At 47.6% G+C, this 13966-nt stretch overlaps 1 protein-coding gene across 2 annotated transcripts in view; it reads right to left on the minus strand.

The window, feature by feature from the left end:
* The window catches only part of COLGALT1 (collagen beta(1-O)galactosyltransferase 1), a 44524-nt gene extending 32808 nt beyond the window's left edge, over positions 1 to 11716 (minus strand). The window contains exons 1-3 of one of the 2 annotated variants that reach the window (XR_014521840.1): positions 11447 to 11716; positions 6291 to 6401; positions 5084 to 5201 (exon numbers count right to left, since the gene is read on the minus strand). Coding sequence is in view for 1 of the 2 variants with exons in the window: in XM_083486671.1 (XP_083342797.1) it covers positions 5084 to 5201; positions 6291 to 6401; positions 11447 to 11688 (471 nt within the window). In the remaining variant the exon portion in view is untranslated. The remainder of the gene's footprint in view (positions 1 to 5083; positions 5202 to 6290; positions 6402 to 11446) is intronic. The other variant, XM_083486671.1, reaches the window with a different exon arrangement.
* Positions 11717 to 13966: the final 2250 nt, after the last annotated feature.

Genomic DNA, 13966 nt, shown 5'->3' on the forward strand with positions numbered 1-13966 from the left:
CCAGAAAAATAACTTTTCAGAAAGGAAGACAGGTATGAAAATGAGAGGCGACAGCTGTGATGTCAGTGAAAGGGAAAAATAAGGATGGTGAGGAGTCAGCCATCTGCTTGGCAAAGGAAAGACATGTTGCCCCCCCCCACCTTTCTTATTGCCCCCTATACCTTCTCAGAAGGAAGGGACCCCAAACTCGGATGGCAGCTGCTTTTCTAAGGGGCATTATATGTACCTTCTCATGGTCACTATTTAGTAGGGACCAAGGCTTTGATATTCTGGTACCTGTTCCTGGTAAATTCTTGTCCGTATTTTGCTTGCAAGGGCAGCTTTGGGGATAACCACCATTGTAGCACAAGAAGCTAGAACATTCAAGCTACTAGTCATTCCTATGCAGGAGGCAGAGACGTGAATGTGTGAGCACAAGAGCCCTAAGGCTCCGTGGAATTCACAGCCTGCCATTTTCCAGCTGGCAATATTTATTTTGGTCTGCAGTGCGAGGCACCCGTTTGCTTTTCCTTTTAACTAAAAGCACCAGCACCATCTTAGCTTCTAAAAGAGCATAGGACAGTATATTGTGAGGCCATTAAAATACAGAAAGTGGAGGAGGCCCTTTTCTGCACATGTAACACAAGGAGGACGCCACTCAGATTGCTGTAAAAACAAATGGCAGAGTGTGTCCCTTTTTTCATCTGTGAAACAGAAGGAGGTATGCTTGGCTTTGAGGACAACTACAAGAAAAGCCAGCTTAAGCATGCGAGGACACTCCTTCCATAAGAAATCCTTTGAGGAACTGTGCAGGAACTGAGGTCCATTGTGGGCTTATCTCCTAAGAGCCAAGGTACTGCTAGGATTAAAAGAAACTTGATGACGTCTCCACAAACAAACAGGTGCCTCTGCTTTTCATGAGCAGGGCAGCTCCCTCCAGCCCTAGCAAGAGGCACAGAGACACACAAATCACTCCCTGCCAGCAATTCTGGGCTGCAGGCCAGCACCTAATTCCAGAACAGAAGTACAAGTCATGACAAGCCAAGGGGGCTGGCTCCCAGTGAGAACAGCTGGACTTCTACCACTCCACCCCCAAATCCCACCCCAGTTGTGCTTGCCCAGGACTGAAAAGCACCAAGGGAAAGAGCAGCCCACATAAGAATGTCGGCTGCGCCCCCAGCGAGGCGAGGCTGAGGAGGTCAGGGGGCACGAAGGGGCATTGGAGACAGGGAAGTGGCATCATCGCCCCCAAAGATATTCCACTCTGTACTAGAAGAATCAGGTGAGGCAAGGCAGGGCATCACCTGCTGTGATCTGCATTGGATAGTTTCCTTTTAATGCCAGATTTGGCAGTATTTGCAGAACAGCAAAGTGGCAGAAGAAAAGAGCTGGATAAGTTCAATGGACAAGGCACTGCCGTGGCAAAGCCAGTCTCACCCCAGAAATGAAGGGCCTGCCGTGAGCTCTCTTCTTCTGTTACTTTTGTCCTCAACCAAAATCTTATTACAAGAAATTGAGGGTTCTGATCAAATACCACATTTGGTTTTGAGAAGAGGTCTTTCCCCACTGCAGGGCTGGGGCGGGGGGCAGAAAGGCTGCCTTTCCCTATGGAGAGTCCAAGGGCTGTGACTTGAGATCTCTAATGGAGGGACCACCAAGCTTTTCGGCCAGTGGTCACAGCAACTGTTCCCCCACCCCCCGCACTTCACTTCTCTCCCTTCCCCCAGGGGAAAGGAAGAGAGAAAAGTGCAAACATACATGCTTCACTTTCCCAAGGGATCTGGTTAAAAGTCAGATCCAGCAGAATTATCCAGAGGTTTGGGAAAGAGGAAAGAGGAAATGAAGTCAAGTGTGCTCCACCAACTTCCACTTTCAGTTCTATGTGCTTTTTTGAGGAGAGATGGGTGACTTCATCACTTCATGACTCAGGAGGAAGACCATGGGTGGGGGGCTCAGAGGCTTGGTAGGAACAGGGGAAATGTCGTGAGGGCACCTTTGCACCCACAGGCGTAATCTTAGCAACCTCTGCCCTAGGGCCCTTGGTGGCACACGCATCCTTCCCTTCTCTGTGCAACGTCAGGGGCCCTTGGCTTGGCCAAAGCTACTTCCCAGGTCAAAGGGGAGGCCCTGGTTCAGAATGTATTGAAAGCTTGGAAACAAGTCTGCTCACTTCTCCCAAATTTCCTTGGGAGGTAGGGGATGTAACAAAAACAATCCTCAGCGCTTAGGCAAGTTATTCACAAAGAGCTTCACATCATTCTCCGTAATCCCTACAACAACCCTATAAACCCAAAATCCGGGGGACTTCCGGGTCAGCGCCATCGGTGAATTGCGGAGTTCCTCCGTTTGGAGGAACAGGCTCCGTGGAAACTGGGTCTTCCCGCCGCGGCGAAGGTGGGGACCCGCTAGAAATCCCAGGCGGAGGAAGCCTGGGAACGTGGGGTTCGGCAGGGCACCAGGAGCGCCCCCCTACTCGCAGGGAATCCCATTTAGGGGCTCCGGAGCGAAGTAGGGTGAGAAGCGCGGTGCTGCGAACTGACTGCTACTTTCACGGAGTGAAGCCGCACAGCCATTGCCGGAGAGCGCTGACTTTTTCCTGTGGACAATTGGATTTAAAACAAATACCCGTGAGTAGAAACGGAAAATTGGATCAAGAAATTTCTTAATTTGGTAACGAAGCGGGAAGGTTCAAAACAGGAAGTCTGCCTTCCGCTTTTTGTATATAGACTAAAGCAAAAACTTTGTAAGCTAAAGCCTGGAAAGCTGTCAAAAAAAGTCTAAATTTCCTTCATTTAGAATTACGGAAACCCCCTTGGAAGCAGGAGAAAAGGGGGGGGGGCTTTGTTCAACCCTAGCAGGAGAGGAAGTGAAGAAGGATAAGTTTCCACCGTCTCTGACCTGGGAACGGGGTGTCAGAGACAGAAATTGTTGGAGAGGTTCACTGACTGTCAATGGAATATTTTGACAGATAGCTAAAGAAGAGAAACAAGCTGATTTCAATGTTGCCTTTTGCATCCTAAAGAAACAAAATATCTGAAAAATATCTGAAAAACGAAAGTACCGTATTTTTGCACCATAACACTCACTTTTTTCCTCCTAAAAAGTAAGGGGAAATGTCTGTGCCTATGGAGGGAATGCCTATGGGTGGCATGCCTATGGATTTTCCTCCTCTAAAAACTATGTGCGTGTTATGGTCGAGTGTGTGTTATAGAGCGAAAAATACAGTAATTTTCCTTTGTTGGACTTGCCTAAAAAAAATGGATACAAATAGAAATTGCCTCCTCTAGAGGGAGCTTGTCAAATTGTTGCTGCAGTACATTTGAGGGCTCAACAGATGTGAGATTAAGACCGTGGGAACAGGCTTTTCTGACCTTGACTAAAGATGAGTTGGAAAGAAGAATGGGTGCTTGCCTTATGCAAGACAAGTGCCCTGCTGGAACAGATGCATGAGAAGATGGACTTGATGAATGAGAAAATGGATTTGACTGTTGCAGTTAATAACTGTGGGCAAATAGGGAATATTGATACAGAAATTATCCAGGGACCAACTCATGAATCTGTACTGACTGGGCAAGTGCAGAAGATAATGGAGGAGGATGCGGTTGCACCCCAAATAATACAAATGGAGAGTCCCGAGGCTCTACAGGAGTATGAGCCGTTGTCATTGAAGATTGAAGTTGGAGTGGGCCAGGGGGCGTCTGGAGTTGAGGAGGTTCCCAACGTTGGAGAGACCTTGGAATATGCTTTTAAATACTTTTTGGACTATATTGAGGATTGTGGGGAGTCGGACTGTGGGGAATGGGCGGGTTTGATGAAGGGAGATGGAGACAATTTTGGCTTGGAATCCCCCAGAGGCCTACCCCTCAATGAGAAAGGAAAGAAACTAAGAAAGAGACCAACAAAAGACAAGGAAAAGGGCAAGTATAAACAAGAAGAAGAAGAATTGTAGAAGGGACATGGAAGAGACTTAAGGGCCTCGGACATAAGGCTTCCAGGTTGATGGACTAGATGGAATGGACAATAAGGACTGACACGATCCGAGACCAGGAATCATAGAGTTGGAAGAGACCACAAGGGCCATCGAGTCCAACCCCCTGCCAAGCAGGAAGAAGGGACGTTGGATGAAGATTGGAAGAAAATCTATAAAGAAAATTTTCTATTTGGGGAATTGGCTAAAAATTAATGAATATTAGGGGAAATGTTGGAATGAAACTATATGACTTTAGCAGAAATGATATCAGGAGTAAAGTATATTTGATAACTAAGATTCAAGCTTTAAGGTGTTTTAGGGTAAGATAAGGTTAAATTAATTAAGGTAATGTGAATAATAGAATATGGGGAAAGATGGAAAGGATTGGTTGAGTTAATTATTAGATTAAATTAGGTTAGGATAAATTTTTTAACAAAAATTGAGAAAGATGGAAAGAATTTGCTGAAATAACTAATTAAACTAGAATACAAAAAGGGAGGTGTGAGGAAGTCAATGAAACAAGCAAATGGAAGTTTTAAATATGTAATCTGGGATTTGTGTTGTTTTCTTTTTTCTTTTTATCTTTTTGTTGTATTGGTGTATTGGTTGGGGGTTTTTTTGTCTATTATAGTGTTGTTTTTTAATGTTTTTTCTTCTTATAATTCTGAAAACTACTAATAAATATTATTATTTTTTAAAAAAATATAAACCCAAAATCCAAAAACATCCTTCCCACCTACAATTAACGCAGGGAATGAACCACAGGGAAAGGAACAGCTGCACAATCTGACAGAAGCAAAAAGTGGTGCTGGTTTGAAAGGAGTCATTCCCAACCCAAACACTATAACCATTAAATTACACAGTTGTTTACTGAAGTATCCCTAGAAAAGTCAGGCTTGTTTCCCAGCCATGGGAATTAAAACTGCGCAGCCCACACTGGTCTCCAGATTATCTCTCTCAGCTGTGCAGCTGAGCAGGGCACTAGCATGCACTGAAAGCCCTCCTGCATGTGCAGACTGCTGGGCTGCCACACAGCATACAGTGATGCCCTAAATGAAGATCCCTGGAAGTCAGCCATCAGATCTTAGAAATGCAGCTCCCCCACCCTGGCTTCCCTCCCAAGCCTCTCCTTACCAGGATGTAGTCAGCCCACATGTCCCGGGCAGACTGCAGCGCTGCCTGGCGAAGCTTCATGACATGTTCATAACGGGAATTGGACCAGTGCTTGGGACCTTCCTCATCCAGATAGGACCTGCCAGGGACAGTGAGGCTCAGGGTGAGGTCACATAAAGAAATCACCTTCTTCCCCACACTACCTGCCCCAACAGAGGAATCTAGATGTGCTAAATGCCAATGGATGGGGGCTACCCAACAAAGTGCTTCAGGCAGCACAAGGTTTTCTACAGAACGTCTCCCTCTCCCATTCCCATGCATCCCCATGCCCTCTCCAGATCTGCTCTGGAGGGTTGAGAGAGCCCCCCAGAACAGATGGGGGAGTGCCATTGCACTAGTGGAAGCATTTTGCTACCCCAAGGGATTTTGTGACCTTCATCAGTTGGCTCTTATCCTTATGACACAGATAAGCTTGAAAAACAGGGAGAGTAGGTGCTGAAAGCAGAAGAGGCTGCTAAGGTCCTTTACACACTTACCTGTGAGCAAGTGCCATGGAATCTGGTAGGACTTATTTCTGAGTAGACGTAGACTGGATTACAGTGTAAAGGTTTCCAGTGTCTTGGCACTGCAAAGAATCTTGCCTTTCCTCCCAACTAGTAAAGTAGATTTAGTTCAAATTGCAGAATTGTGTAAAACAAGAGGAAACTACACAACTCTGTTCAATTTGCATAGTTTATACTAGAAGCAGAAGCTGCTTTTCCTTGCACAGAATTTGAATTCATTTTATTTTTAAATGCAGAGTAAACATAGCCTGGCCACAGGGTATCATTCGCCAGAAGCCTTGTTTGGGCCATTCATCCATGGCCACAATGTGCAGTTTTGATGTGCCTGCGGTGCAGTGTCCGAGGTGAATACCCTGCCTTGCTGAACAGAGCCGTCCAGGGGAACGGGGTAGGGGTGGGGCTACCCAAGTTGACTCGCTTATGCAATCCACCCACCCTTTTCTACAAGCTGCCCATCAACAAGGCTATGTCTGCAAAACATAAGGTAAAAAAACAAGTTTGTGGAACTCAGCCACAGAGCAGTCTCTGTGTTCTCACTCTCTCCTTGGGAATTGGATCCCTCTTCAAATCAAGTTTCTGTTTTCTTTTCCCTTCTCTTCACCTCTCCCCACAAATACTGGAGCCCCTTTTCTCTCCTCCCTTCCCCACAATGCTGGTTTGCTCACCTGGGTTGCTCCATGGGCCGCCACTCCACCGAGTGATACATGTTCTGTACATTCATCAGCCATTCCCGAAGCACAGCTGTCGTGTTGTCCACGTTGTGATCAGTTGCCACCCTAAAAGACACGCAAGGCAATGGATTTGGAAGCTTCATTCCTCCCCACCTCACACTTCCAGGCTTGCAAACAGCCACTTGCCAAGGTTACCCAAAATGTAGGACACCAGTATTTTAGCATCTGCACAGGTTTCTAACTGGGCACAAACTTCATTTGAAAATGTATACCCCACACTTTGAATAATTTCTTCCAGAGCACAGCTTACAGTCTCCAAGAAAAACCAACCCCACTTGATGATTTAAAAAATGTACAAAATTAGTTCAGCTAAAGAAAAAACAAGCATAGAAAGTGAAGTACAAGAAACAGAACATAAAAGAGTGAAAGAAAACTCAAGCTGCAGGAACAGAGCTGACTAACTTGGGAAAGTTTGGGAGAAACACTTTTGACAAATGTAAAAACACAACAAAGTTGGGGTCTGCTTCACTCAGGGGAGGAGGATCTCAAAGAACTGGTGCTGCAACGTCAAAAGCAGATGCTCGAGTCACAGCATGCAGGGATGTGCAGCACCATCAAGAGCCCTTCCTGGCTTAGGAAAGCAATTCCCTTCAGAGAAGAAAAGGCCCACACAAAGGCAAGTTTCCAGAAATGGCTCTAGAGTTCCCACGCCTTCTCCAGAAGACTCTGCCTCCCTCCCACTGTACCACTCTCAAGCCATGGAGCCTGGTCCTCTCCCTTCCCCTACATCCATTCCCCCATGTGGATTTTATCTGTGGGTCAGCAAATCTGCTGCCTCTTTGGACAGCCTTGTCCTGAAGGCCCAAAGCAGCAATGGGAATCCTGTGGCCCCATAACTGCACTTGGCTCCATGCAGCGGGGGGGGGGGGGAGCAAGAGAACAAAGGATGTCCTGCCCAGCTCCACCTCCCACCCACTACCCGTGAGTGCCCCAGCTATGATTACCCCACCATCTTTTTAAAAGATCAGACAGCACTCCTCATTCCGAGCCAGGATGAGACATCCTAAGCCCATAGCATCTGATATTTTAGAAACTCCTGTCAGCCCCAGTCAGTGTGGAGATCTGTGTGAGCCGATCTCACAGTTCTTCAGGCCATGTGTGTTGAGGATCACGTTTCTTGCAGATTAATTTGTTGACTGTAACTAACCTCCTCCCAAACCTTGCTACTTACAATGAGTATGTTTCTTATTCTTATGTGCATCATGATCCTTACATCTCCCTAAACCTGACAAATTGCCACCTATTACTCTGCCTCCATTCTTCATTAGGATGAGCCACCCCCCATCAGATCAGGGCCTCTTGGGGCTGTCAAGCCACTCAGATCCTCCTGGCCAGCTGCCAGAACAGGAGAGGGGGAGACAGAAGGCGGCCAGTGTTTCCTTTTACCACACTTTCCATAGCTGCAAGATGTTCCAGTAATGAAATGTTGCTGCCTTTGGGGGGGGCACTTTGCACATGTTCTGAGGTACCATATTACATCTTTTTGAAATGGATTCTGACTTAGGCTGCCAGCCATTATGGAGAGCAATGTTGGTGCCCAAAGGCTTGCAAACCAATTTCACAGTGAACGACGATTTTGGGTCCACAGTTTTTGGCTGTGCCAAAAACTAGGCACAGCCTCAAAAACCACACAAAATTAATATATGGTATTAAACGTATCTACTTGCTGGGTGTGTTTTAAAAAGTATCAAAGCAGGCAAGGAGGGGGAAAATTAACCCTGCCCTTCCTTACTGTGATACAGTATCTGTTTGGGTGGCGGGCATTTTGGTGCCAAAGTGACTGTCAGCTTCAGAAGAGGGATTTTATTCAGGACCACCATCAAGGGAGGGATCAATTATCAGCCACTACTGCTGATATAATAAAAAATTCCTTCCAGTAGCACCTTAAAGACCAACTAAGTTAGTTCTTGGTATGAGCTTTCGTGTGCATGCACACTTCTTCAGATACACTGAAATAGAAGTTGCCAGATCCTTCTATATAGTGAGAAGGTGGGGAGGGGTGTTACTCAGAAGGATGGTGGGAATGGGAGATAGGCAGATAGCTGGGAGAGCCTGTTGACGACTCTTAACGACTGTAATAGGTCTTACAGGAAAAGGCAAGGGGTGGGAAGGTGAGAAATGGTTTAGTTATGTATAGTGAGATAAGAATCCAATGTCTTTGTTAAGCCCAGGTCTTTTCATGGTTTTAAGTTTGGTAATGAGTTGTAATTCAGCAGCTTCTCTTTCCAGTCTATTTCTGAAATTCCTTTGTAGTAAAACAGCTACTTTGAGATCTTGTATAGAATGCCCTGGGAGATTGAAGTGTTCTCCTACTGGTTTCTCTGTTCTGTGATTCTTGATGTCAGATTTATGTCCGTTTATTCTTTGGCGTAAGGTTTGGCCTGTTTGTCCAATATAGAGAGCTGAAGGACACTGTTGGCATTTGATGGCATACACAATGTTAGACGATGAGCAATTAAATAGTCCCGAGATGGTATGTGTGATGTTGTTGGGGCCAGTAATGGTGTTGTCCGGGTGTATGTGGCAGCAAAGTTGGCATCTGGGTTTATTGCAGGCTCTGGTGCCAGTGTCTGTGTTAAGTCTGGTTGTAGTATTATTGCGGGTTAGGAGTTGTTTAAGATTGGGTGGCTGTCTGTAGGCAATGAAAGGTCTTCCTCCCAGAGCTTGAGAAAGAGAACTGTCATTGTCCAGGAGAGGTTGTAGATCTCTGATGATGCGTTGTACTGTTTTAACTTGGGAGCTGTATGTGATGACTAGAGGTGTTCTGTTATTTTCTTTTTTGGGTCTGTCTTGCAGCAAGTTCTCTCTGGGTATCAGTCTGGCTCTGTTGATCTGTTGTCTAACTTCATCTGCTGGGTATTTTAGTTCTGAGAAGGTTTGCTGTAGATCCCTTAGGTGAGAGTCTCTGTCTGTAGAATTGGAACAGATGCGGCTGTAACGTAGTGCCTGGCTATATACAATGGACTGTTTGGTATGTTTGGGATGGTAGCTAGAGGCATGTAGATATGTTTGTCGGTCAGTTGGTTTGCGGTATAAGGTGGTGTCTATGCGCCCATCCTGTATTTTTATAGTAGTGTCCAAAAAATGTATTTCTTGCATAGACTGATTCATTGTAAGGTTGATTGTGGGGTGAAAATCATTAAATTTCTGGTGAAAGGTGTCCAGGGTCTGTTGACCATGTGTCCAGATGATAAAAATATCATCAATGTATCGCAGGTACAAGAGAGGTTTGAGTGGGTAGGAGTTCAGGAAACGTTGTTCTAAATCTGCCATGAAGATGTTGGCATACTGTGGGGCCATGCGGGTGCCCATTGCTGTGCCGCTGATCTGAAGAAACAGGTCATCACCGAATTTGAAGTTGTTGTGGGTAAGGACAAATTGGCAGAGTTTGGTGGCAAGGTCCGCTGTGGTTTTATCTGATATGGTGTTCCTTATGGCTTGTAAACCATCATTGTGTGGGATGTTCTATCTACTACTGCTGATATAATTCACATTTTTTAAAAGCTGCTTATTAAATCCAAAGAAATACAGTATTTTGATAAATATTGAAAATAAAATGAAAATTCACTTTTGAATTCCAGCCTGAGGATGGAATTGGCTGCAAAACAACTTCAGCCCAAGCCACTCAGGTACAGCGGTGCCCCGCAAGACGAACGCCTCGCAAGACGAAAAACTCGCTAGACGAAAGGATTTTGCAGTTTTTGAGCTGCTTCGCAAGACAAATTTCCCTATGGGCTTGTGTTTTTTGCAAGTTTGTTTCCTTTTTCTTAACACCGTTAATACAGTTGTGACTTGACTTCGAGGAGCAACTCATAGAACGCGGTGTGCTAGCCTTTTTTGAGGTTTTTGGTGATTTTTGAAGTTTTTCCAAAACTTTCCCGACACCGTGCTTCGCAAGACGAAAAATTCGCTAGACGAAAAAACTCGCAGAACGAATTAATTTCATCTTGCGAGGCACCACTGTACAGTAATCTTGGCAAACAGGCAGGCAAACTTTTGTAAACTGTCCTGCACTGACATTTCCTCTCCCCTTCCTCCAGCTGGCTACTCTGTGCGCAAACCGTTTTTGCTCTATTTTTTGAAGACTAGTAATTTTCATGTGCTCATTCCCAAAGCTGCTTTCTAATCTTTCATGGAGTAGACGGGAAGGCAAAGTTCTGCAGCCTCAAGCCACTTTCTGAGTCACAAGCGGGGAGCTGCTCTGAGTTCTGCTTCCACTGGATGCCGGACTACATGGGCCAAAGCCCGCCAAATGCATGCATGCACAGAGGCATACTGGGTGGTGGCTGGAGGTGGTTGTTTTCTTCCCCGAGTATGGACTCAATCGTCGCAGCAACACGGCTCTACCCATATTTACTGGGAACTAAAAAAGCAAGGGATGCGGGTGGCGCTGTGGGTTAAACCACAGAGCCTAGGACTTGCCGATCAGAAGGTTGGCGGTTCGAATCCCTGCGACGGGGTGAGCTCCCGTTGCTCAATCCCCGCTCCTGCCAACCCAGCAGTTCGAAAGCACGTCAAAGTGCAAGTAGATAAATAGGTACCACTCCGGCGGGAAGGTAAACGGCGTTTCTGTGTGCTGCTCTGGTTCACCAGAAGCAGCTTAGTCATGCTGGCCACGTGACCCGGAAGCGGTACGCCGGCTCCCTCGGCCAGTAAAGCGAGATGAGCGCCGCAACCCCAGAGTCCGTCACGACTGGACCTAATGGTCAGGAGTCCCTTTACCTTTACCCTAAAAAAGGGGGGGGAGTCTCACTCTGTTGAAAGTGGGGAGTGGAGCGTGGACGCGCCGCTCCACAAGTTCCGGATGGCCATTGGCCCTGCTTGCTTGAGCTGAGTTTCCTGCATGGCAGGGGGTTGGACTAGATGACCCTCGGTACCCTCCCCCCTCTACACTGCTAGGATTCCGGGCGAAACATGCGCGTGGCAGCCGCACAGCCATCATCCGGGTGCCGCGGCTCGGAGCGGCCTCCTCGCGAGCAAGCTGCGCGGCGAGCGCGCTGGGCTTTGGCGGCGGGCGAGGCTGCGCGGGAACTGGGAAGCGACTCCTGGGACTGGGCCGCCCTCGCTCGCTCGCTCGCTCGCTCACTCACCAAAGCGCCAGGCGGTCCTTGGGATGGCGCAGCCTCTCCAGGCAGCCGAGCGCGGCGGGCAGCGAGTGCGCCGCGTTGCGCGCCAGCAAGGCCAGCAGGACGCGCGGCGGCCGCGCCGGAGACTCGGGCACCCAGCGCTCCTCCGGGAAGTAGCCGCGCGCCCGCCCGCCGCTCCACGCCAGCAGCGCCGCCAGCGCCAGCCACGCACCCCGGCGCGGCCCCGCCGCCGCCGCCGCCGCCATCGCCTCGCCCGGAGCACCAAGCGCCGCCTTCCCGGCAGGAAGCAGCCGCCCCCGAAGGCGGCCCTCCGACACCAACGCCAGGCCGGCCGGGCGGCGGCGGCGCGCCTCGCTCCCGCCAGGAGGACGCGCCCGGGCTGCGCGCTCCCAGCAGCGAGCGAGCCGCGCGGCCGGCGAAGGCATCCCCGGCCGCAGAGGCGCTTCGCAGAAGGGGGCTGCTTGGCTTAGGCGGGCAGAGACGGTTGGGGACAACGGCTTTTGGGTTTTTTGAATACTTGATCTTCCTCCGCAAGGGCAAATCCGGACTACATAGCGGGGGCGGGCAGATTTATAAACCGCTTAAGCAACTCTCTACAACAGTGCATAAAATTAAAATGTAAATAAAAACAACTTAAAGACACCCCCCAAAAAAATTCCCACAAAGGAATGAATACACTTAAAATTAATTAAAACACAGATGAAATCAGTACGGTACTTCTGGGTGCTACATATTAAGAAGTACAGCATACAAGGAAGCTGAGAGCAGTAAAGATAGACAGGGATAAGGTGAGAAAGTCCCATGAGAAAAGGATCAAAGGACTGGCGTTGGGGATGCGATGATGCTCTTCAACTCTGCCGGATGGCCACACAGAACCCATAGTGTGGGTTGCCAGTGCCCAGGGCCATGTGGAGGGAGGGAAACGGATGGAGTGCGTATGCACATTCAACTAAGAGCATCATCCAAGAGATCCGCAGGTGCAGAGATAAGAAGACTTGTTCCATTGTCAGGAGAGGTCACTTCTTGATTCACATGGAGACACCATTTTCAATGGATCCCTGTGACAGAAGCGCAAAGCTGTATTGAGACAGCACCAAGCATTGAAACTGCGCCCCCAACAATTTTGCGCCTGGGGCAGCCGCCCTGTGGTCCCTCCCACACTACACCACCACACAGTTCAAGGCAAAGACTGGAGAAGAGGAGGTTAAGGGGTGATATGATAGCCATGTTCAAATATATAAAAGGATGTCATATAGAGGAGGGAGAAAGGTTGTTTTCTGCTGCTCCAGAGAAGCGGACACGGAGCAATGGATCCAAACTACAAGAAAGAAGATTCCACCTAAACATTAGGAAGAACTTCCTGACAGTAAGAGCTGTTTGACAGTGGAATTTGCTGCCAAGGAGTGTGGTGGAGTCTCCTACTTTGGAGGTCTTTAAGCAGAGGCTTGACAACCATATGTCAGGAGTGCTCTGATGGTGTTTCCTGCTTGGCAGGGGGTTGGACTCGATGGCCCTTGTGGTCTCTTCCAACTCTATGATTCTATTCTATGACTATTTTTATGTTAAGACTTTAATAGTACAAGAAGCAATGTTGTTTGTTTGCATGGCAGCATCAACAGATAAAGGTTCTCCAGTGCATCAACACCTCCCTGAGGGCATTGGCCCGGCTGGGTCAGGCCTCCGCCTTTCCTGGATGGAGGACAGCGAGGCGGCTTTGTGGAGAAGTTCACCCCCTGGACAAAGATAAGACTTCAGTGAGGGGCAGGAGGCAAGGGGAGGGTGCTGCCTCAGGGGCCAGGATCCACCGGGGAAGCTGATCCTGACAAGTCTTTCCTTCCCGCATGTTCCTGATGCAGATCTTCCCTCAGCCCTTCTTCCCAGGCAGGGAGAAGGTGCCATCTTGGGGTCTGCCTCAGGTGCCCAGAGGTCTTGGCTGCCCTCTTCTTCCCGCACATTTGCCTCTCGCTCAGTCCAGAAGGTGGTCTAGAAGGAAAGGGAAAAGGCTTTCCCCCTCTTCACTTGTGTTGCTGAAAGGAAAGGAGGAGGGCAGAAAAAGGGCCAGGAAAAGAAATTCTGTGACCTGTTTGCCCATCCTAAGACGGAGAAGCTTTGTACCTCAAAACAAATCACATTCCGGTATTGTGGAATATTGTTGCAAGAGAGATTCAGCAGCTGTGCCCTCTACTTCCATGCTGAAATGTTTTCTGAACCGCCAGGTTTATGCAGGTGATTAGGAACACATTTTTTAAAAATTGCTTTTTATTAATTTTATTACTTACTACAAACATACACAATAAAATCACCAAAATAATGACTACAAACAAAAGAAGATATAGAAATAAAAAAGCAAAAAGAGAGAAAAGAAAATAAGAAAAAACATACCAAATACATACATGCAACCATAAATCCATCAGTCTTGCATATTGACTTATGTCACCATATTCTTTAATCTTCATTCCTTTTCTTCTCAAATAGACTTCCATCTTCCTCTAAACAGGTCTATTTTATCTATTTGTTAAACTG

Source organism: Podarcis liolepis (assembly GCF_965112155.1).
Source record: "Podarcis liolepis genome assembly, chromosome: 2".
Classification (NCBI taxonomy): domain Eukaryota; kingdom Metazoa; phylum Chordata; class Lepidosauria; order Squamata; family Lacertidae; genus Podarcis; species Podarcis liolepis.